At 37.5% G+C, this 25,072-nt stretch overlaps 1 protein-coding gene across 3 annotated transcripts in view; it reads left to right on the forward strand.

Annotated features, from left to right (window-relative positions):
* Positions 1-25,072, forward strand: part of SMG1 (SMG1 nonsense mediated mRNA decay associated PI3K related kinase) — a 98,565-nt gene that overhangs the window by 11,303 nt on the left and 62,190 nt on the right. For 2 of the 3 annotated variants that reach the window (XM_045776088.2, XM_045776089.2), the window contains exons 2-7: positions 16,751-16,914; positions 17,441-17,596; positions 19,423-19,559; positions 20,719-20,777; positions 21,809-22,022; positions 24,652-24,777. In XM_045776088.2, coding sequence (XP_045632044.2) covers positions 16,751-16,914; positions 17,441-17,596; positions 19,423-19,559; positions 20,719-20,777; positions 21,809-22,022; positions 24,652-24,777 — 856 coding nt within the window. Of the gene's footprint in view, positions 1-13,380; positions 13,439-16,750; positions 16,915-17,440; positions 17,597-19,422; positions 19,560-20,718; positions 20,778-21,808; positions 22,023-24,651; positions 24,778-25,072 lie in introns of all 3 variants that reach the window. The other variant, XM_045776091.2, reaches the window with a different exon arrangement.

Consider the following 25,072-nt stretch of genomic DNA (forward strand, 5'->3'; position numbering starts at 1 on the left):
ATTTACATTCAGTTAATTAACATACAGTATATTATTAGTTTCGGAGGTAAAAGTTCAGTGATTCACCAGTTCATTTTTTTCTTCTAGTACTTGTGTTTGTGCACACGTGTGTGTAGTAATTCTAAAAATTTCATAAAGAGTATGTCTCAGGGTATATGAATGGGAGCACATAAAATTATTAAATTTCTATTAGGTGTGGCGTATGTCGTTTTTTATATTATTTATATGAAATACTGTGATAAATGATATTTATTCAAAAAAATGTGTGGAAATCCAATTAGTTGCTCTCCAGTATAATAGTGGTTCTCTTTCTACATTTTTTAGTGTGCTTCCATTATGTAAGCCTGTTTCAAGTTGGCTAATGAGGAATTTGACTGTAAATCTGCATCATTCTGTATTTTTTCTCTTTATCTTACTGTTCACACTTAAAGAACTTGATATCACTTGAAATTGTGAGCCAGGAAAAAAAAATCTAATCTCTGTGACTACTTGCATATATTGGAGGGCAAGTGCCAATGGAATTAAATAGAGAAGGTGTGGATTAAAAGGTAGTTTGTACCTTGGTTAACTTTTGGTAAACAGTTGGAATTTAAAGAACTAATTCTTTAAGAACTCCAGTTGAATGCTGCATTGCTCCCCCTCTTCTCCACTGTCTGGTATTAATGTTTTAAAGGAAGTTGGGGGGCCTGGGTGGCTTAGTTGGTTAAGCGTCTGCCTTCAGCTCAGGTCATGATCTTGGGGTCCTGGGATTGATCCCTGCATGGGGGGGGGTTGGTCCCTGCTTGGTGGGAAGTCTGCTTCTCCACCCCCCCCCCATGCTTGCTCTCTTTCTCTCTCAAATAAATAAATAAAATCTTAAAAAAAAGAATCAGGATTCTTTAAAAAAGGGGGGGGGGAGTAGGGAGAATGGATCATGGAATCATAGAAAGGATATACTCTGCCAGTGTAATAGTTTGAAGTACTTAAAAGAAAACCACATGTATCTTCTGAACAAAGATAGGAATTAATAACATTTTATGTCATTATGAGAATGTATACAGTATTAAGCTATCATGAGATTTTGGTACTATATTATGGTACTATATTACTAATTATGGCACTATAAATTTACACAGAATGAGTAAATTCTGTCTCCTGAGAAACTTTGTATCTAGAAACATTGATTTTTCTCTTTTGTTGTAAAAGGGGATTATGAAAATTTCTATTTTTAAACCACTTAATCTGATTAAAGTGTTTAGTATAAAATCTGACAATAAAAAGATATGGTTTGTGGGTTTAAATTGGCTTAAGTGATGATTTTGTACTGTTTCATAGCTTTCTTAAACTTAAGGCTAAATACTTTTTTTTAGTTTGGTCTTATTTTTTTTTTATTTTAAGTAATTTCTACACCCAGTGTGGGGCTTGAACCCACAACCCTGAGATCAAGAGTTGCATGCTCCACCAGTGGAGCCAGCCAGGTACCCCAAGGCTAAATACTTTTAAATACCTCAATATATTTCTTGCTGTTGCTGAGCACAGTGGGTGTACTGTTTCTCAGCACTTGATTGCCACTTGTTAGTATGTTTCAGTAACTACCAAAACTGTCTTCCTTTCATGAATTTTCCTATAGTTAGAACAATAGTGTTATTATTTTGCAAATTATCTTCCTTTCCCAGCTAATTGATTTAGGAGGCCATATCTTTTGAGATTTATTTATGAGACCTTTCTATTTATTTATATTTAAGTAGTAGGAAGTGGTTATTTCAAGATCACCCCTAAAACAGAGGTCCCAGTGCTTAAGTAGGAGGGTTTACCATACATATTTACCCGTCTATTACAGGTGGTATGTTTCTTTACCGTCGTACACCAGGAGACCTAAGGAGCTAGGTCTTAAAGGTGTTACAGGGGATGTTGACAGGAATCAGAGTCCTTTTAAAAGTCCACCTGTTGTCTCAGTATAATGTTGGTAAAGTTAGAAATAGAACCAAGGTTTTTTTTAGATTCTTCTGTAAGGTATGTTTATTTTTTAAGAGGGTTGGGGCAGGGGTCGTGTGTATAATTTGAGAATGCCCTGAAGATATTTCTGTTAGTTTTCTTCCTCTTTTTAAGAATCACTGGTGTGGAGGGGCCCCTGGGTGGCTCAGCCGGTTAGGCGTCTGCCTTCTGTTCCAGTCATGATCCCCGGGGTCCTGGGATTGAGTCCCGAGTCAGGCTCTTTGCTCAGTGGGGACGTTCTTCCTGTCCCTCTGCCTGCCACTCCCCCTGCTTGTTCGTGCTCTCTCTCTGTCAAATGAATAAGTAAAATCTTAAAAAAAAAAAAAAAAAAGAATTAGTAGTGTGGAATATGAAATTCAGTAAGTATCTTTTCCATAATTGCCATCATATTTAAGATATGTTACATGTCAAAGGATGCATGGTAGGATGTTGCTTTTTTGATACCTTAAAACCTTGACTATGCCCAAGACTTGTAGGGTGTATCATACCATTGTGGCAGTAGTGCCTAACTTGATAATAGTTTTCTTTAAAAGTACGGATGTCTAAATTGCATAATATTTGTTTTTTCTTAATGTGTTACAAGTGATTTTTGGCAACCACATCATTTTTCTTGACCAGTGTCACCTACAAAAAAAAGTTGTAATGATGTTTACCTGTTACACAGTACCTTTATTTTTGAAAAAGACCATAGTGCCTTTTAGGATTATTTTTAAAGGGAAGATTTAAAATATGTAATTGTTCAAGAATCTCACAGGCATGTCAGTCCCTTGGGAATATGCTTGAGTCTATTAGCGGAACTTTATCTGAATAACTCTACAGTCAGTATTTGCCTATTTTCAGGACTTCTTCAAGATGGTTGCACACGTTTTTATTATTTTATTATTTATTATTTTTTAAAGTTAATTTTTTTAAAAGATTTTATTTATTTGACAGAGAGAGACAGCGAGAGAGGGAACACAAGCAGGGGGAGTGTGAGAGGGAGAAGCAGGCTTCCTGTGGAGCAGGGAGCCCGATGCGGGGCATGATCTCAGGACCCTGGGATCATGACCTGAGCCAAAGGCAGACGCTTAACGGCTGAGCCACCCAGGCGCCCCGTTTTTTTTTTTTTTTTTAATATTGATAAAACACACTGCCTTTTCCTTGCTTATAGAGTCCCAGTCTGGTTTCAAGACTCTTCCTTTTGGGATTTCTATAGTATTTAACTCTTAGTGATTCTTCTCTAACCTTCTCTGTCTTAACGGGCTATGTTTGGCATTTAACTGGAGAACCTGGGGGGGGGGTGTCGGTGAAGGGGTGGACAGGTTTCTTTGTAGACGTTCAGTATTTTTGTCCTTCCTCTGCTAGGGAGGTCATGGAGTAAGAGATTTCCTTTCAATCTTGGCAATTTCCCAGTCTGAATGGGATGTTTCTAAAGTACTTCCAGGACTTGCTGACAAAAGAGGAAGATAAGCGATACAAATGGGAGCTGAAGCGGGGTTTCTTTTTAAGGCAGTCAGCTAGCTTGGGTTAAAAATAAAGGCCAGGAGAAAGTGAGTCAAATTAACATGGTGCCTTAGATTCACGAGCCTTTAGGTGAACTATTATTTTACATAAACAGAATTATTTCTGTTAAGTACTGAACCCTGAAATCCCATTTGTATTGAAGATTGAAAGCATACCAGATTTTATAACTGCAAATATTCTTAATACCTGGTAAGATAGGAATTTATGCTAGATGAGGTACAGAACCTTGGTATACTTAAATTAGCAGTGGATTTCTCATGTCTCTGTCTCAGCCAGTGATTTTCTGATTTTACCAGCCTTAGTGGTTTGACTCTTTCTTAAAACAATTTTTTTGTGCTGTCTCAGTGGTCAGTTAATAAGAATTTAGCTACAGTTTTGAAAGCTGTCAAAATCGGTAGGCAATAGGGGTGCCTGGGTGGCGCAGTCATTACGTATCTGCCCTCGGCTCAGGGCGTGATCCCGGCATTCTGGGATCGAGCCCCACATCAGGCTCCTCGGCTAGGAGCCTGCTTCTTCCTCTCCCACTCCCCCTGCTTGTGTTCCCTCTCTCGCTGGCTGTCTCTGTCTAATAAATAAATAAAATCTTTAAAAAAAAAAAAATCGGTAGGCAATAAAACATTAAGAATTTATGTGTTTCTTTTTTGTGCATTTCTTTCTTAAAAAAATAAAGTGCTATAGGGACTATCTTAGGTATTTCTCAGGCATGGATAGAGTGAAATTGCAATTTTGCTAGAAATTTAGAATTTTTTATTATTAATGTCAGTAACAGTTATCTTTTACTGATACAAGAGCTGTTTTGTTTGTTTCTGTACCTTGGCTAGGTTAATCCTTTCTGAGCTTTAAGTTCCAGTTCTTAGGTCTGATAATTAATTCAGACACTAACAGTCTTTGGTTTCATTGGAAAGCACAGTGACTTAAAGGTGGTGCCACATTTTGCTTTTTCATTTAGAATGGTTAAATATGGTAGGCAATATAAGACCTGAAATACTGAAATATTAAAAATAAATTAAGTCTTTCCCTTATCTTTTGTACTTTTACTGTAAAGATCTGTTTCCTTTAAAGTCAGATTTATTGGGGCACCTGGGTGGCTCAGTGGGTTAAGGATCTGCCTTCGGCTCAGGTCATGATACTAGGGTCCTGGGATCGAGCCCCGCGTGGGGCTCCCTGCTCCACAGGGAGTCTGCTTCACCCTCTCCCTCTGCCCTTCCCCCCCAATCATGTGCTCATGCTCTTTCTCAAAATAAATAAATAAAACCTTTGAAAAATTTTTTTAAAAGTCAGATATATTGAGGTATGATTTATGTGCTGTGTAGTTCTTTGAGTTTTGACAGATGCATGTTATGTTGTAAACATGACCACTGCAGTCATGCTATAGAATAGTTCCATCATCCCAAAACATTTCCTTGTGCCCCTTTGTAGTCAGCTTCTACTCTCAGCCCTTGATAACCTGTGGTCTTTTTTTTTTCCTCCCTGTAATTTAATCTTTTCAAGAATGCAGTAAATTTTTTTTAACTTTTTTTTTTTTTTTTTTTTTGGGGGGGGACACCTGGGTGGCTCAGTCAGTTAAGTGTCTTGCCTTCGGCTCAGGTCATGATCTCAGGGTCCTGGGATCGAGTTCCACATCGGGCTCCCTGCTCAGCGGGGAGTCTGCTTCTCCATCTGCTTGCTGCTCCCCCTGCTTTTTGCTCTCTCTCTCAAAGAAATAAAATCTTTAAAAACAAAAAAAAATATGTATTTTTTTTATTCTTAAGGAATCTCTACACCCAGTGTGTCGCTCGAACTCACCACCCAAGATCAAGAGTTGCATGCTCCAGCAGTTGAGCCACCCAGATGCCCCAAGAATGTCCTAAATTTTTAAAAAATTGTGATAAAATACACATAAAATTTATCATTTTACAATTCAATGTACCAAGTACAGTTGATCCTTAAACAGTGTGGGGGTTGGGGTGCTGACACCTCTCCCTGCCCCCCAGTCAAAAATCTGCATATAACTTGACTTCCCTGAAACTTTGCTAATAGCCAGCTGTTGACCTGATAGTAATATAAGTAGTCAGTTAACACATCTTGTGTGTTGTATGTATTATTTACTGTATTCTTAAAATAAACTAGAGAAAAGAAAATATTTAAGTCATAAGGAGGAGAAAGTACATTTACAGTACTGTGCTGTGTGTATTGTAAAAAAATCTGTGTGTAAGTGGACTGGGCTAGTTCAAATCCGTGTTATTCAAGGGTCAGCTGTACATTCATGGTGTTGTGCAACCATCACCACTGTCTAGTTCCAAAACTTTTCATCACCCCAAACAGAAACCTAGTACCTTTAAGTAGTTACTTCCTATTTTCCCCTTCTCTCAGCCCCTGGCAACCATAAATCTGCTTTCTCTATGGATTTGCCTATTCTGGATATTTTATATAAATGGAATCATATACTATGTAGTCTTTTGTTTCTGGCCTCTTTCACTTAGCATAACGTTTTCAAGGTTCATCCATGTTGTGGCAGGTTTCAATATGTCATTTCTTTTTATGGAATCTTATACGGATTTATAATCTTCCATTGTATGAATATACCACATTTTGTTTATCCATTCAACCTTTGATGGACATTTGGGTTTCCACCTTTAGTTTATTGAGAATAGTGTTGTGGTGAACATTCACATACAAATTTTTGTGAGAAGACCTGTTGTCAGCTCTTTTGGGCATATACCTAGGAATGGATTTGCTGGGTCAAATGATAATTTTTTGCTTAACTTGAGGAATTTAAACATTCCCATCAGTTATGTATGAGGATTTCATTTTCTCAGTATATTTGCAGCACTGGTAATTTTTTTTTTTTTAAATGATTGCTATCCTACTGGGTGTGATTTCTCACTGTGGTTTTGATTTTACATTTTCCTAATCAATAATGATGTTGAACAGTTTTTCATGTGCTTATTGGCTGTTCGTATATCTTTGGGGAAATACAGCTTTTCGGATCTTGAGCCCATTTAAAAATTGGATTGTTTGTCTTTTTGTTGAGTTACAGGAGTTCTTTATATATTTTGGATACTAGACTCTTGAAAGATACATTATTTGCAAATATTTTTGCTGATTTTGTGAGTTGTCTTTTCACTCTCTTGATAGTGTCCTTTGATGTGACAAAAATAAGGCTTTAGGGGCGCCTGGGTGGCTCAGTCATTAAGCGTCTGCCTTCGGCTCAGGGCGTGATCCCAGGGTCCTGGGATCGAGCCCCGCATCGGGCTCCTTGCTCTGCTGGGAGCCTGCTTCTTCCTCTCCCACTCCCCCTGCTTGTGTTCCCTCTCTCGTTGGCTGTCTCTCTCTGTCAAATAAATAAATAAAATCTTAAAAAAAAAAAAAGGCTTTAAAAGTGCATATTTTTATAAAAATTATTTTTATAAAATTTTGGAATTCATTTAAATATATTGCTGAAGCCAGCCCTTTCTAATTTTGGTGGCTTTTCTGTGTTCATAAAAGTTACCTTTTTTTTTTTTTTAAAGATTTTATTTATTTATTTAATTTGAGAGAAAAAGAGCGCGCTTGCTCCACGTGCGCACACGCGCACATGCATCCACAAGTGGGGGAGGGAGGGACGGGGGTGGGGCAGAGGGAGAGGGAAAAGGAGACTCCCTGCTGAGTAGGGAGAAGGACCAGACCCAGGGCTCCATCCCAGGGCCCCAAGGTCATGACTTGAGCTGAAGGCAGGCGCTTAACCAACTGAGCCACACAGGCGCCCCCCATGAAAGTTACTCTTAAGATCACATTTTAGTTATGGAAGTTTAACTTCAAAGACTAATTTTTACTTAATTTAAATAATTGTAATAGAGTTTGAACCAAGATCATCATCTAGTCTGTCCGTTCCCCTCCCCTATGCTGCATCCACTATGCTGTTCTCTTTTCCCTGTGAAAGTTGTGTGGTGTAAATAGTTCCCTCTGCTAACATCTCAAACAAGTGAGCAGATTGAAGCTATTTTACAACTACTAAGTGCCAACTAGTGTGGTACATACATTGAGAGTTTGAGGAAGGAGCTGGATAATGGGATTTTTTTTTTTTTTTTCTGAAGTCACAGAGCAGTTTATACTCCTGATTGGAACTTCAACTGACTTTACAGTTCTTTTCTTTCTAGATTATAAATTCTTACAGGGTTGGAACCATCTTAGTTCACCTTTTGGAGTCATCAGCTCTTAGTTAATGCTGTTTTTGTAGTAAATGATCAAGAAAATACTGATTTTGATAGAATGCTTTGGAGAGGAAGTTTGGGTTGAAGAAAAGTTAGTGTTCATTTAGGTTAGGGATCTGTATTCCACAGTTGAGAGAAAGGCCTCATTTATGAGAATGGGTGATCATTTAGTCAACAAGTAATTTATATGCCGTCTAGGCAGTGGGGGTGTGATAGGCAACACTGAGAGTCCCCTGCCCTTCTGGTATTCACAGTCTCCTGGCAGAACATGTTAAAATAAGCTTCTTAAATCATCTTAGAACTAAAGAAACTATTAGGTTCTGTGGTAGCACATATATAGTGGGGACTACTGGCCAGATTCAGGGGAATCAGAAACTTTTCAAAGGAAAGCTGAAGCTTGGAGGATAAAGAGAAATAAGCTAGGGTCAGCAAAGGGTGAGGACAAAGCCAATCCCTGCTGACTGGCTGAGCAAGGTGATTCTTTCTGTGGCAATGAAAGAGTAGGATGGATGGGGCATAGAGTGTGAAAGGGGGTGGTTGGTAGAGATTTAGCTAAAAAGGGAAGTAAGGTACATAGGATGATAAGGGCAGTGAGAGGATATCAGATTTGTGTTTTATGACACTAATGTTGGAATGTGGAGGAGAGATGGGCGAGAGATGAGAATTGGGAGTGGGAAATATACCGTCTGACTGATCAAGCAGTGCCATTTATTAGAAAGTAGTGGTTAGATGATGGCACCATTTATTAAAATGGGGATTCCAGGAAGAAAGGAGCCAGTTGTTATGTTTGTGGCATTAGAACATGGATATATATTTTTTAATTTTAATATTTATTTATTTATTTGATTTTATTTGACAGAGACAGCAAGAGAGGGAACACAAGCAGGGGGAGTGAGAGAGGGAGAAGCAGGCTTCCCGCTGAGCAGAGAGCCCTATGCTGGGCTCAATCCCAGGACCCTGGGATCATGACCTGAGCCACCCAGGCGCCCCAAGATTGTTTTTTAAACAGTTGGGTACATAGGTCTGGACCTTGGAGTGGACATCAATGATGGAGGCCTAGATCTAGGAAGCGATGTCATACATGTGGTAAATATTGCCACTGGAATGGATTGAATGAGAGAGTACAAAATGAGATGAGTAGAGTGCCTAGGGTCAGGCTTTGAGAAACCTCAAGATTCTGGGGTTTGGTAGATGAGGCTGAGCAAGCCCTCAGAAGTTCCTGAGAAAGTACAACCAGGTAGGAAGAAATACAGAGTATTTCATCCCATAAGCCAAAGGATGGGAAGAATCTGGTTATTTTGAATTCTCAGGATCTCAGCACAGAGGGTTATTGTAAGAATTTTAAAAAGGTTTTCATTCAGCCCACCTCATTCCTCTGCAAGGCACCTTTGTGCAGGCCACAACCTGCTTAACTCTACTTAGTAGCCCTGTGGAAGCTGCTGAGAGGACGAGTAAGATAAAGCCTGAAGTGTGAGTTTAGCAACCTGGGCTCATAGTTGGTTTTGCTGAAAGTAATGGGGGAGAAGTTGGATCAGGGTGGATTGAAGAACCAGTAGAGGTGAAGAAACAGGGTGGGGAGTAGGGATAACTCTTAGTTTGCAGAGAGTGAAGGCAGATTGATGGAAGGTCATGTGGGATTGATGGAGTTTTTCTGTTTGTTTTCTAATATTTTTTAAAATACGTTTTTGTATTTTTAAATGGGAGACATCAAAAATTTTTACATGTGTAAAGAGAAGATTCAGTTCAATGGGAAAGGAGAAAAGGGTATTTGCAAAGTTAAGAGAAGGTGGAAGTAGATGGAATCCCACTTAGGGCCTAATATTGGGTGCAGATGTGTGATGGTATTTTTTTCTTTTTTCTTGGTGAAGTAGAGAGATTGTGAGTGTGTGTGTGTGTGTGTGTGTGTATGTGTGTAGGGGGTTAGGAGAGTATTTTGGAATCTGAAGAGAATGGGGCAGTTCTGGATAATGCATGTAGAGAATGTGGGAGATAGACGTTGGAGGGCCTGGGGATGTGGTGCTTACTTACGGATGATGGATAATTGATACTAGGGCTTATGCAGTGTTGAAGTTTTAACAGATTGGTGTGAGGAAAATATTAAGAGAGGTTAAGGGGATTGGCAAGAGTGTTATTGAAATGATAGACCATGAACTCTAAGCTGAAAGAAGGAAGTGAAGAAGGAAGAAAGTACTTGGACTGGGAAAAAGTAGAGAGAGTCACCAGAATTAAAGTTACTTTAAAACAACAACAACAACAACAATTAGAGTGTTATTGAGAGAGAGTGTGAGTAGACAGTTGTCAAAAGTAAGTCATCAGACATTGAGCAAGATGAACTAAAAGAGGGTTATGGAATTTTAGAGACAAGTAAGGCCACAAGTGGTAGCTCCTACTTTGGCAGGAACAGTTTCATTGGAGTGCTGATGGTGGAACCCGGGTTACAGTGAATTGAAAAGTGAGTGAAGATGAGGAAGGTAAATTTTTCCCAAGAGTTTTGGCTGTGAAGAGTCTAGACAATGAGAATTAGAAGGAAAAAGAACGTTAAGATTTTGCCCTTTTTTTTTTTTTTTTAAGTAGGCTCCATGCCCCAGCGTGGGGCTTGAACTCATGACCCCAAGATCTAGAGTTGCATGCTCTACTGACTGAGCCAGCCAGGATCCCCAAGATTTTGACTTTTGTTGTTGAAACACTAGGGGGTGCTCATGTGTTGCTGAGTGATGAGCAGTAGCAAAGTGGGAGATCCACAGCAACCTCAGAAAATAGCGTCGATGTATGGATTCAGAGGGTTGCTGTAGATAGGACATGTACTTGTTCCATGATTTGAGGGTGATAAGAAAGGCTGTGTGTGAACATGTGGGTGAATTTATGGATTTACTGGAAGGAAGTTGGCAGGTACTGGTGGAGTGCTGAAGAACTTGAAAGTTAAACAGAATTGAATTTGAGTTCTTGCTCTTCCTTTTACCAGATGTGCAGCTTTCGGTCCCTTTCGGAACCTTACTTACCTCATCTGTAAGACGGTAATTTATTATCTTTAATGATCATAATAGGATTATGTTAAAGAGGAAATGAAGTACTAAATATATGTAAACTGCTTGGCTCAGTTGCTTACTAGATGTGGTAAGAGCTCAAAACTTTAGCCCTTATTATTGAGAGTGCTGTGGAAGAATGGTTTGCATTTCTCATGAAGCAGAAACGTGGAAGGTCATGTACTGGAAGAGCTGGGAAAGGAGGAAGGTGAAGAAGTTTGAAAACTGTTTTGGAAAGGAGAGAACCCTGGCTAGGGAAACACGGGCAGTAATGAAGACCCAGTTGTAGTCTGAGAACTACCTGGGGGTGGAGTGTTGACCAACCTTTACACTCAGGACAATCGTGCACATGAAGCAAAGGTTAAAATCCAATGTAATGCCCTCCTAGAGTTGGTGTTGTTTGTCCCTTCTGGTTAATTTGGTTAGAGGTCAATCAATAGAGGGTGTTTGAGATTCCTTGGAAGGGAAATTATACTGAAGTCAAATCTTTACTATGTTTGCTAAAGATGTTATTGAAAAACAAAATTTACAATCTTTAAAATTTTGGGTTAGAGCATATTCGGTAATTTTAAATATAGATGCAGAGTTAGAGGGAACATGGTCCATAAGACCAGCCTTACTTCTGATACCAGTTCCAAGTTCAGGCGTCCGCAAGGCTACTCTTAGGTTGGATAAGTCACCAGAAGGACTTACTGAACTCACTGAAAGCTGTTCTACTCATGGTTATAGTTTATTATAGCTAAAAGTTTCAGATTAAGATTGGCTGCTGGTAAAGGCCCATACAGCAGACTCCAGGAAAGCTTTGAATGTGGAGCTTCCAACCGTCCTTTCCTTGTCAAGTCATGAACACAGTATTACTCTTCTGGTGTTGATGTGTGACACACAGTACGCATGGAGTGTTACCAACTGTAGAAGCTCATCCCGGCGTTGGGGTCTAGAGTGTTTTATTGGGACTCCATGATCCACTGCCTACATGCATAAACTTAGTTTCCAGCCCTTCTGAAGGCTGAGCTGGTCCTTGGGACTTAAAGCCCCTTCACACTCATAGATCACATTGTTACACTTCCTGGTGTGGCCCAAAGCCTGCAGGTGAACAGGGACACTTTTATTAGGTATTACATTCCAGGACTTTAGAAATTAACTTCCAGAAGCCGAGAGTAAAGACCAGACAGACCTCCTTTGGGGATGGTGAAATTATTTACAGTTTTACAAAAATAGTTAAATATATTTTCATATTTTGAGTCTACATTGCTGTTGAGTTTGATCAGTGATTGAAAATCGGTAACAAAGAACCCATAAATTGATAATTAAGATTTGGTATTATATACACTTAATACTTAAGTAGCTAAGGAAGTTTCATCAAGAAATTATATTAACTGCTAATATTTCATTGTTGCAAAACTGATGTAAACTCGTAATTTTGGCATGATGGTTCAGTTCTGTTTTACTAAATTTGAACTCACTATTTTCTCTTGTGGGAAGAGTTTCAAATAATGAAGTCCATGAGCCTCCCAAATGAATTTTTTAGGCATAGATTCATATTTCAGAGCATAGTTTCACCTTTTCATCTATTCCTCATGAAAACATGTCTGAATCCAGGTGAGTAACAGGCATTATAGGGATAACCTTGAATTTATTTCTAAAAGATAAATCATTTTCAAGTGCTATTAACTGTTACTAATGAAAAATTCACAGCATATTCTACAACTACTGTATGACAGTGACACTGTTTTTGTGCACCATTGCTTTAGAAAATAAATGCATTCCCACCTCGTTGGCTTAAGTGCAAATCTCATTTCCTGGTCGATAACCTTTTTTTTTTTTTTTTTAAAGATTTTATTTATTTATGTGACACAGTCAGCGAGAGAGGGAACACAAGCAGGGGGAGTGAGAGAGGAAGAAGCAGGCTCATAGCGGAGGAGCCCGATGTGGGACTCGATCCCGGAATGCGGGGGGATCACGCCCTGAGCCGGGATCACGCTCTGAGCCGAAGGCAGACGCTTAACGACTGCGCTACCCAGGCGCCCCATTGGTCGATAACCATTACAAATTAGATCCGTGAGAGTAAAATCCCTTAATAAGCCTAGTTAAAAACAACTTGAAGCAATATGATGGTTATTCCAGTGGCACCACTAGGTGTGGTGTTTGCATCAAGTCATTTTGGGGTACTTTATGGAAATGCTTCCTGATAGGGAATTCCCTGACTTCATACTTCTGAAGTGGTGCCTTTTTGTTTTGTTTTTTGTTTTTTGTGGTTTTTTTTGGTTGCTTTTTAGTGCTTACAAGAACTGGACGAGATCACATGTAGCCAGGAGATACTATATCCCCTTGCACATGGTGGATTGTTGATGTGAGGTCTGAGGATTTGGGTTATTCAGAGTAAATGACCTCTCAGATTTATTACATTTTCTGTATACTGAGAATAGATAACTAAATGAGCGGTAACTATATTTGCATGTGATTTGTATGTTATAGTTAACATTTAAATTCTCTTATGTACTAAAAAGTTTTTTTGGTTGCCACCTTAAGCCTCTTTATCTTCAAAGGCACAGAGTGGCTTTCTATCTCAATTTTTGCTTCAACATAGGAACTCTAAGGGCCATAGTACAACTCAAAGCACCTAACCCATGAATGATATTTGCTTCATGTTTGAACAACAAATGTTTTAACCCACTGTCTTCACTAATATTGTAACTACTGTCTTACAGATTGACTTGATGCAAAACATCACAAAGGCTCCATATTATACAGTATGCGATTTTTGAGGTATGAGCTTTAGAAACTTACCTCTCATGTGGCATGTACATCAGGCTTTAACTTCACTTTAAGCATTTGGGGGAAACTTATGCATTTCTTTTTTTCTCTCTCTCTCCATAATATTTTTAGAGTATTAAAGGGGCTGTGGAGGTATTTTTGATCCTTGCTAGTATGATTCGTAGTTTTAACAGATACATTTTTTCTTATCACTAAACAGACGCTAATTCTGGCAGATGATAGCTTTTTCAGCCCTTACAGCTGGCTTAACATTTATACCTGCCTCTTTGAATTCAAATCTGTATTTTGTGCCTTTGATTGCCTCATTTTAAGTGCTCATTTCCGTTCGCTAACAGTTTTCTATTAGACTGGGTGGTGGTGATGGTGCTAATGGCCTGGTACTGACTTTTTTTGAGACCTAAGCAGTCTTGATATTTAAAAAAAATAAAGATTTCCGATAAACGATGAACTATTTTGTGCTTTTGGGTTCAGACTACCTATAACTTGAATTCTGGTTGGAAATGTTTTGATCAGTTTGGTTTAAAAGAACATGGCAGCTAATAAGTTTTTAGACAGTTCTAAGACAGTAGTTCTAACCCTAGTGATTTTTTTTTTTTTTGGTTATATTTCTGAAAACCCAAAGTCTGAGGGGGGGGAAAAACTTGGTGTTCATAACTCATGGGATTTTAAAACCTATGTTTCTAATAAATTGGGAAGTTGTTCCCATTCTTTTTTTCCAGTTTAGTTTGAAGTCAAATGCTTTGTAGGTAGAAATGGATTTGTTGGTAGGAGATTGCTTAATTTATTCATTGAAGAACTTAAAATCAACTGCTGTATTTTGGGCATGAAACTTGTTTTGGTTATATTCCTATGCTCTTGAACTGCTTATATATTATTTGTCTTTTAGACTGGAAATCTTGAGTTTAGTATTATGGTCTTAATAACTTTTTTTTTTTGGTAAGTTTGTTTATTTGAGGGAGAGAGAACATGGGTAGGAGGGGCCGAGGGAGAGGGAATCTTAAGCCGACTCTGGCCTGAGTGTAGAGCCTGATGTGGGGCTTGATCTCACAACTCTGAGATCACAACCTGAGCTGAAACCAAGAGTCAGATGCTTAACTGACTGCGCCACACAGGCGCCCCAGGGTCTTAGTAACTTTGAGCATATCCTGTAAGTTAAGTATTTCTTAAGAATTTAGTATCCTATTTAAGCCTCACAACAACTTTACAAGTGAGATAGGTATTACCCCATTTCATGAAAGAAACAACTGAGGCTTGGAGATTAAGTACCGTGTGCAAAGTCCCACTTACCTTTTTTGTGTTGGAGCTGGGATTTGAGCCCAGATCTTTGCTGAACCCATATTCTCTGCTGCCTTCTGTTTACCACTATGTCACCAGAAGAATGATACAAATACTTAACTCTTAGTAGTAAAGGTAGTATTTGTGATACATAAACATAATTTAAACAGGAAATTCAGACATTTAAATATTGCTTGATTTTCGTTATCTTGTATCCATTCATTTGCTAGCAGCTTACTTATCCAGGTTGTGTTAGGTGTCATACATTTAGACAAGTTCAGATCTGTCAGAAAAGCTCTTAGCTCTCTTTTATTTTTGAATTCCCTTCCAGAAATTTATGGTATGTTATGGTTTATTGTAGGTGCACATTTAATGTGCTATTTTTAGAAACATTGGAGATGCCATTATTTTTGTTCTAAAAAGCTCTCATGCTCCAATTTAGTGTTAATGGTACTTAACTGCTTATAGATTTAGGATGCTTAGAAAAAAATTCTCATACATTTTTTTCTTGAAATTCCATAAATTGTATTTTTTCATCTATTGGAAATACTGAGCTTTGTTGACAAGCGAACCCTGGATGTTTGAAGAAGATACTCCATTGTGGAGCCTTAGTTATTTTTGTACGCTAGGGTCACGGAATTTTATCAAGTTTCCAGTTGAGAGCCTTTAGGAATAATTTAGATTTGTGCCACTTACCCAAGTTTAATTGGACCTGTTATTTGCATTCTATATTAACAGTGGTTTCAGTAAGTATAGATCAGGTTGTCCGACTGAGCTTACGCTAAGTTTCTTGTTTAGTATTTTTGTGGGTGGGGGCAAAGAAAAACGATAAATTGGAATATATAAACAAACACTGAAGTCATTTTTATAGAAGAGGAAGGAGTCATAAGGGTTGAGGAATAGGTTAGTTTCTGCTTTTGCCAGTGTCCTCAAGTTTCCCAAATAATTGTGGGTTCAGAAGATGTTTTTAGTACATATCATAAAAGTGATTTTTTTTTCAGAAAGTTGTTCCTTTCAGAAGTAGTATCAGTAGGACAGGAGCTTTTTTCTTAGTATTTTTCATATGCTGTTGTAGTGTTGTCTTATTTCTTGATGCTTTATGTTTGATGGTTGGAAGAATAAGGCTCATGAGAAATTAGGAAACTCAGCTCCTGGTTGTACTGGTGAGGACACTGAGCCATAAAACTGGTCCTTAGATAAGGATAAGGACTAATTTTTACCCTGGGGCTATACCACTTGTTTATTAATGGCCGAGTATCAGGGATTATTCTACACAGTACTTGACTTTTACTTCAGCTTTATTGGATTCCTGGTATCTTGTTTTTATTTTTCTCACTTTTTATAATTTTGATAGTCTCTGTAGTTAAGGAACCTTCAGTGAAGTCTCCAATACATTAAAATAATCTTACTTTCCAGCTAATGTGTTTTTATATCCTATCGAGCTTGCTTTCAAATATCATTCTGTAATTTACTTTCCCACCAAATAATCAAGTTAAGAATTCAGGTGAGAGAGAGAGAGAGAATATGCCACATTGCCCCTGCCTCATATGTTGCCAGTGCTTTTTATTTTTATGACTGGGAAGACTGTAATTTTTCTACTAATTAACCTCTCCTGGGAGAAGAGCTGAGGAAGAATGATTCCTTTTATCAAATCATGTGAAGAGAATCCTGGACCAGGGTGACCAGCTGTCTTAGTTTGCCTTGGACTGAAGGAGGTTCCATGGACATGGGATTTTCATTGCTAAAATTGGTAACCCTTGAACACAGCAGGATGAGTTGGTCACTCTAATCCTGGTAGTTACCTGTATTTCTGAATGGGTTTGTAGAATAGAAGGGGCTGAAAAGCTGGCATTTCATTCATTGACAGTCCCTTCCCTGTTGAAAGACTTATTAGTAATTGGAGTGCTTATTTATAATAGTAATAATTTAAAAATTAGTGTGGTAGGAGAGGCTTGAATAAAAGATTTATGGTTTGGGCTATGAAAATATTTGTTTAAAGTTTAATCGTATACTCTTCTCTCTTTACAGAACTGATAGTGCATCAGCCGACCCAGATACATTAAAATATTCTTCATCCAGAGATCGGGGTGGGTCTTCTTCTTATGGACTGCAACCTTCAAATTCAGCTGTGGTGTCTCGGCAAAGGCACGATGATACCAGAGTCCACACTGACATACAGAATGACGAAAAGGGTATATGTGCTTCTTTTATTGTTAGAGGCATGTTTTTTTGTTTGTTTGTTTTTTAACCTACCAGCTTTTCCCTTGCTTCGTCTTTCCCTCTTTTTTTCTCCCGTACTTCTTTCTTTTAATATGCTTAAAATATAAATATTAAATACAGTGCTATTTTTGAAACTTATTCAGTTTACCCCTTAAAAAATTTTTTAAATGTTCTTTTCATACATTATAATATATATAGGTAGCTTCCTTGCCATCCAAAATATCACAAAGGCTGAAGTCTTCTGACTATAATCTCTCCTCTAGGCTTCTAAAAGTTTTTAAAGTGCAAAGTCTGACTTAATTTAGTTTACATTTCTCTTATCTTCCATGGATGAACAAAATGAAATCAAAATGACTTCAAAGCAGGTAGCACAAGGGAAGAGTAGGAGAAGCAAAGGCTGGTTGAGCTGTAGATAGGTAGTAAGATCCTGAACTATCAGGAATTGATGGAATAAAGCAAAGAGCCCTGTTAAAATAATGTAAATATTGCTGTTTTTAGGTGGCTACAGTGTCAATGGAGGATCTGGGGAAAATACTTATGGTCGGAAGTCGTTGGGGCAAGAGCTGAGGGTTAATAATGTGACCAGCCCTGAGTTCACCAGTATTCAGCATGGCAGTCGTGCGTTAGCCATCAAAGACATGAGGAAATCACAGGGTAAGATTGGGCAAACTGGGGGGGGGGGGTGCAGTCATAAATGCCTCCACAAACACCTGTATCCCTTTTGTTTCCTGGACGCTGTATTGCTTACTAATGCTTTTGCATACATGAGTTGGTTCGTTTACTTCTGAGTTGAAAAACGTGTACCGATGATAATTGTTTGCATTCTTTCTCCTGTAAACTGTTTCTTAGACCAAATTCTCACAGGAAAGGTTTTAATACTTTTTTTGAGTATACTTTCTAGAGAATTCTCTTAAAATAAGATTAGAATACTAGGTAAGATTAGAATACTAGGTAAGAAATGATTTTCCTGATCATAGTGGATAATGAATGTCTAGTGTGTGGTGGGGTCTTCCTGCAGCAAGTCCTTGAACTCTAGGGTCTGTAGGGGGTATGAGTATAAATGGAGTGGGTGCTTTTCTTAAGTATGCTGATACCACCTTCTGCCTTATAACACAGCCTCACTGGATAGGTAAAGTGCCTTGAATGCCAGGTGATTAGAGGTAATGAAGATCATTAGTTTTCTAAAAGAGAAATGTATTTTGTTGGTAAAGCTAAGTATGGAATCAGGATTTCTGATTTATATACTTTGTTGGATATAGTCACTCTTTGGACATTTAGTTCATGACCATTTGCTTCCAGGGTGTGTGTGTGTATGGGCATGTTGTGTGTATCTTGGTGAATATCTTTGTGCACATAGCTGCTTTTGTGTGTGTGTGTATGGCTTTTTTCATTTTTAAAAAATGAATTCTTTTGGATAAATTTTCAGACATGGTCCCACTAGTCAAAGGGTATGCTGTTTCTTAAAAGTGTTTGAAGCCCTTGACTTTGGTACGATAGAAGCTGGAAAGTCAGTCCAAAGATTATTTAGTCCAGTTCTTTCTCCTCTGAGGCTCAGAGTTAAGTAGTTTACTAGTGGCAGAATTGTAAATAGAGCCTAGATTTCCTGGCTTGTAACCTAATGATGTTTTCAGTGTCCATCTTTACTGAAATACTCATTGGCCTAGGGGTTAAAAAAAGAAATCATTTTCCTTCTCTCAGATGTGTTGTAATTTCTTTTATTATTAATTTTTTTCCATGCCTTAGAGAGAAATGAAGCTATCAGACCCTTTAATGTGGTTTGTTTTTACTGTACATTGGTTAATCATTAAATAGCACAACTGAAAATGTAAAAAAAAATTTAGTACTTAAGTATATTTTTATTGGCAATTGTTTGAGCATTCTTGCTTGTTTTTGTCATTAAAAAATAAAGGGCAGAGCAGTTCTGGTTTGCCACTTCCCTGGTGGTATCATGCCTTGCACATGGTTGGTAGTAATTAGACATTTGTTGAACTGAATGTCTGATTGCAGTTCACAAAAACTTTGTCTTAGGAAAATAATGATAATGTGAACAAGAGACTTCCCTCCACTGGATACCATGTGCCCTCCACTGGATACCAAGTGAGAAATAAAAGCATATAGCCTCTTTCTGCCTGGTTGAGACTTTATCCCTAACCTGTAGACGTCTCTTACTTGTACTCAGCTCTTTACCTGGATGTTGAAAAGATTTTGGAACAAATCTTTTTTGTAATTTATAAGCCTTTCTTTTTCTCTCATCTGGTCCTCTGGAATGAGGTGTTTGCTTAGGTTTATCTTTTTTGAGGGTCTGCTTTGTGCCTAGCAGTCTGCTGGAATTAGGCTTATAGTGACAAAAAGTGTGATGGGACCTGCATTCAGTTGAAGTTTTATTGTTTAGTGGACTGTGATTTTTGATGTACTTTAAGATATTTGGGCTATAAAGTGTCTGTGTTTATACTCAATAGATAACGTGTTTATTTTCACAGAGCGATCGATGTCTTATTCTGATGAGTCTCGACTGTCGAATCTTCTTCGGAGGATCACCCGGGAAGACGACAGAGACCGAAGACTGGCTACTGTAAAGCAGTTGAAAGAATTTATTCAGCAACCAGAAAATAAGCTGGTGAGTACAGTATGGAAATGTTGATAACTTTTATATTTCCATAATAGAGTAGTTAATGCTATCTGGAGTTTTTTAAGAAGGGAAAAGCTTTGCTTCTTAGGAAAAATGACAGGGATTCCTTATTCTAGGTTAATTTGGCCTATATTATAATGGTTGAGAACTTGATGACCCTGATGCGTAATTTACCTGCCATTGGTGGATCCACACTGGTGTCTTCTGTAATAAAACGCTTTTAACCTTTTAATACATTTGTTCTGTTGTCCTCAGAATTTTGTTTTCTGTATGCCAGGACAGATTATGTCTTTGTTTTTCATATGTGAAATTGGGGTTGCGGTGTACGTATTTCGTTCATGGGTAGGTGTGGTCTGGTGGCCAGGGCTAAATAAATGGAAAAAATCTTTGAAGAAAAAAGTTCAGGAGCAGTTACAAATTTCTCTCCACTCTGAGTAATTATCTTAATGTGAAATTAAGAACTTGATATAGAGCAGGCAAAAATTAATAAGAATGGTATGGTGAGTCAAATAATATTTTATTTGTGAAAATATTCAAATCTATAGCAAATGAAATTTTTGAAAACATTTCAAATATATATTGATACTGAATATCATATGTCTGCCATATAAATTCTGTCATTAACATTTTATCATGTTGCTTTGTCATGTTATCTCTTCACCTCTTCATCCACCAGTCATTTCTTAATGCATTTCAGAGTAAATAAAACAGGCTTTTTTAAAAAAAGTTTTATTTATTTATTTGAGATAGGGTGAGTGAGAGAGCAGGAGCAGGGAGCAGAGGAAGAGGGAGAAGCAGACCCCCTGCAGAACAGGGAGCCCGATGCGGGGCTTGATCCCAGGACCCTGGGATCATGACCTGAGCGGAAGGCAGGTGCTCAACTGTCGGAGCCCCCATGTGCTCCTAAAACAAGCTTTTTGAGTTTATTTTTTTCATTGATGATCATGGCAGTACATAGGAATGGATAAATTTCTTTCAGAATCTGAAAGGAAACTTGTAACACTCCTTGCTAGTTGGGGACTGGGAATAATAAGAAAAGGAAGGTGTGCTGTTTGATTAGAATTTGGAGGGGAACACAACTAAAAAGTACACAGTGTTTTTGAAAGTATAGGAATTTGAAGTTTTTATACATGTGTTTTTTTTTAAGGTACTAGTTAAACAATTGGATAATATCTTGGCTGCTGTGCATGATGTGCTTAATGAAAGGTAAGTAACCAGTGGGTAATTTTAAGACTTTAAAATAAATTTTTAGAAATTATTTAAAAATATGCAAGAAGATAAACCCATTGGTGGCTTCATTTATGAATATCTTCTTAATGTTTCACTGGGTTCTCCTGCCATTTTTATCTGTGTTAAAGTATTTATATGTTAATTACGATTGAATACAAATGGAATCCACTACAAAGGAAATGCCTTTTTTTTTTCTTTTTTTTTTTTCCTAATTTTTCAACATGACTTAGTAATTGAGCATTGACTTGTGGAATGCCATAAACTCTTAATGCAGGCATGAATGAATGCGATTAACTTTTGTAAACTAGAGAATTTTGAAACTGCTTAGAGAATAGAGGTGAAAGGGAGCTTCCTTCTTTGGGCAACAGTGGATTCAGACCACCTGCTCCACGAGGCTACTGGGGTTCTCCACAAAGGTGTGCAGTCTGTTCTTCGTATGGGGATTCCCAAAGAATTGCAGTGTTGGAAAGCACCAAAAACTCATCTCAGCAGGTCATGAACCTTACTGCTTTTTGATGGTTTCATTTTATATAGTTAGTTATTAATATACTTAAATCAATGCTGTTATCCTGTTAAGTTTGTTGTGCTTTAACTAGTACCATTTCCTGGTTTATAGTCCTTACCTACTGAACACTACATTGTATGTAGTTATTTGTGGTGTGTTTTATCTGATCCTTGTTGCTGCCCTTTTTTGTGGATTATTTAATGTAGCTTGAGATGGAATTTGAAGCCTGGTTTTTAGTATTTCTGGGCCTTTCCTTACTGCTTGTGAATAGTTGATTCTGTAAAAGAAAATCTAATGTCTAACAAAGGTACTTTTGGGCACTGTGGGATAGAGAGAGTAATGAGCGTATTCAAAGATAAAATTTCAATCTTTTATGTAGTCTGAATAGAAAAATTTTAAAAAATCGTTGAAGACATTCTTTTGTAAAATGTGTCATTCTTGTCATATTTGAAAGCTTAAACCTTTTGTGTGTTTTGTTTTGTTTGTATTGAAATAAACACAGTAGCAAATTGCTTCAGGAGTTGAGACAGGAGGGAGCTTGCTGTCTTGGTCTTCTTTGTGCTTCTCTGAGCTATGAGGCTGAGAAGATCTTCAAATGGATTTTTAGCAAATTTAGCTCATCTGCAAAAGATGAAGTTAAACTCCTCTACTTATGTGCCACCTACAAAGCATTAGAGACTGTAGGAGAAAAGAAAGCCTTTTCATCGGTAATGCAGGTAAGAATGAGGGGGAAAATTGATGCATTTGGGAAGAAAATTGTCCTTAACAATTTTCTAGCAATGTTTTTGGAGAGGAACTTGGAAAAAGGAAACTTAGTATAGGGGTTATCTACTGATAGTAAATATGATATAAATAACATTTCTCTTTCTGAGTTTGAGTTAAAGGATACAAATTAAAGGTAGACTTAAAGTAAGTTAGATTTTTCTCTTTTCACTTTTTTGAAGCTTTCCTTTGAATTTGTTTAGTACCCAAATCATTTGCACATTTGAAAATAGGGACTCGGTGAGGACAGCTGGATAGGAGGGGACTTGACTTTTCTGAGGGAGACGAAAACTGAACACAACTCATTCTAGGCCTTTTTAGGTTTGATAATATGTCAAAAATCCTTATTCTAAGTTATATAAAATAACTTTGTATAAATGAAAACCAGCCCTACTGAGCTTTATTTCACTTTTATATATTAAAAGATCATTCTCAACTTAATTTTGAGCAAAGTTACAAGCAGTTAAATTTTTGTTAAGTACTAGTGTTACTAAAAATGAGGGTTTGATGTGCTTTTAGAATATCAGATGTCTTTCGGGGCGCCTGGGTGGCACAGCGGTTAAGCGTCTGCCTTCGGCTCAGGGCGTGATCCCGGCGTTACGGGATCGAGCCCCACATCAGGCTCCTCTGCTATGAGCCTGCTTCTTCCTCTCCCACTCCCCCTGCTTGTGTTCCCTCTCTCGCTGGCTGTCTCTATCTCTGTCAAATAAATAAATAAAATCTTAAAAAAAAGAAAAAAAAAAAAAGAATATCAGATATCTTTTATTTATATGTGCTCTTTACAATTCGTGATGTGCTTTATTTTGCTTAAGTTACTTTTACTAGTAGTTAGAGTCTGTTTTTTAAAAATCCGTATTTTGATTAGAGAGGTTGTATGAAAAATTTTTGGAAAGATTCAGAAATTTATCCATAACTAAATATCATAACACCAAATTGGGCTTATTCGCATAATTTTTATATTTTGAACATTTCTCCAAATATTTATTTTGAAAAATTTCAAATCCACAGGAAAACAGGTGGACCAGTATAATAAATACCCATATATCCTTTATCTAGATTTGTCAGTTATTAACATTTTGCTACACTTGTTTTATTTCTATACACATAGGCGTGCATACTTTTTTGTTGAACCATTTGAAAATAAATTATACACGTCATGACAGTTCACCCTATAATGCCTCAACACACAATCCCCTAAAAATAAGGCTGTTCTCTTAGTTAACAAAATTATTGTCCTACCTAAGAAAATTAATTTTATTACATAATGCAATCCATATTCAAACTTCTGCCCTTAGGATATCTTTTATAGCTTTTGTCTTACCTGATCCAGGATTCCGTCAGGACTTGTGTATTGTCTGGTGCTGTGCCTCTTTAATCTCTGTTAGAACAGTTCATACCTTTTTTGTCCCTCCTATTTGTAGAATGTTCTACTTTCTGGGTTTGTCTGATTGCTCTTTCCTGATTTTAAACCTTTTGGTCACGAATACTTCTGGGTTCATTCTTACTGTTGCATCACACCAGCAGGCACATAACTTCGGTTTGTCTTCCTGTCAGAGATGAAGAGTTGATCACCTGGTTGAGGTGATGACCATCAGAATCTCACCGTAGTGGAAGCTTGTTTTTCTCCTTTTGTAATTAGTAATCTGTGCATGGTACCTTGAAACCTTCTGAATATCCTGTTTTTTAGTTATATTTCACTCAGTGTTTTCGGCACGCATTCATATTCTGTGCCTGAATAGATTATAACATTGGCTCTGCAAAATGTTGGGTACTTTTCCCGTTCTAGCATTTATTTCTGTAGTAATAACTTTGTTCTTTGTAAAGAAGAGCCTTCCTTCTTGGGAAAAAATGGTTTCTAACAGCTGCAAAATATTCTATCAGTGGCATGCCATGTATTTGTTTAAAAAATAGATCTATATATAGTGGTAACAGGAGCCTGCATGTCTGTCATTCATGTGTTGGGGCCATGCTATTCTTCTCTAAGTCATTCAAATTTAAGCAAGTACTAATATCCTAAAGCATAGATTGTATAAAATTTGCTGTAAATTTTGAATTGGAAAGTAGTTGTGGTAGTTTAAAGAAAAGTTTTCCAAGCACATCTTAATTTTTGTTCTTGAAATTTAATCAAGTCCATGGTATTAAAGAGAGCACTTAGGAATGATGTGAATAGACATTACTTAGGAATAGTATTAAGAGACATTAAATAAGGAGAAACAGTATTTATTTTCAGCCTATTCAAGGTGGAATGAAATGTTTTCAACTTATTTTTGAGCTAAAACTGGAGACTTTCTTTTCTTTGGTATCATAATCAATTTTAGATAAAGTCACCTTTTTTTTTTTTTTAAAGATTTTATTTATCTGTTATTTGAGAGAGAGAGAAAGAGAGAGGGCATGCACATGCACGAGAGGGGTGAGGGGCAGAGGGAGAAGCAGACTCCCTGCTTATCAGACGCGGGGCTCGATCCCAGAATCCCAGGATCATGACCTGAGCCGAAGATAAAGCCACTTTAAATAATGAACCCAACATGCTTGTTTTCTTCCTGTTTTGTTGAATATTCATGGTTTATAACTTTTATTTTTTAGCTTGTGATGACCAGCCTACAGTCCATTCTTGAAAATGTGGATACACCAGAATTACTTTGCAAATGTGTTAAGTGCATTCTATTGGTGGCTCGATGTTACCCTCATATTTTCAGCACTAATTTTAGGGTGAGTTCCCTGACTCTGTTCAGATGATGGGGTGAAGGATTGGTTGTGTGTCTAAGGACCTTGGGAATCAGAGAGAAAACAAGGCTTCTGCTTCTTGGAGTATAATCAGTGATGCTTGAGATCCAGGATAGAATGGTGCGGTAATATTGTTTTTGTAAATACCATCTGTACTTTTGACATTAATACCTTAAAATATTTAAAGGAAAAACATTTCCTCATGGTCATAAACAGAGTTCCATTATTCTCTTGCCCTGCCCTCTCCCTTTCTAAGTTTGTATACTGTCAAATAGGTAGA

The sequence above is a fragment of the Ursus americanus genome, chromosome 2 (assembly GCF_024610735.1).
Source record: "Ursus americanus isolate L20-20 chromosome 2, mUrsAme1.1.p, whole genome shotgun sequence".
In the NCBI taxonomy this organism is placed as follows: domain Eukaryota; kingdom Metazoa; phylum Chordata; class Mammalia; order Carnivora; family Ursidae; genus Ursus; species Ursus americanus.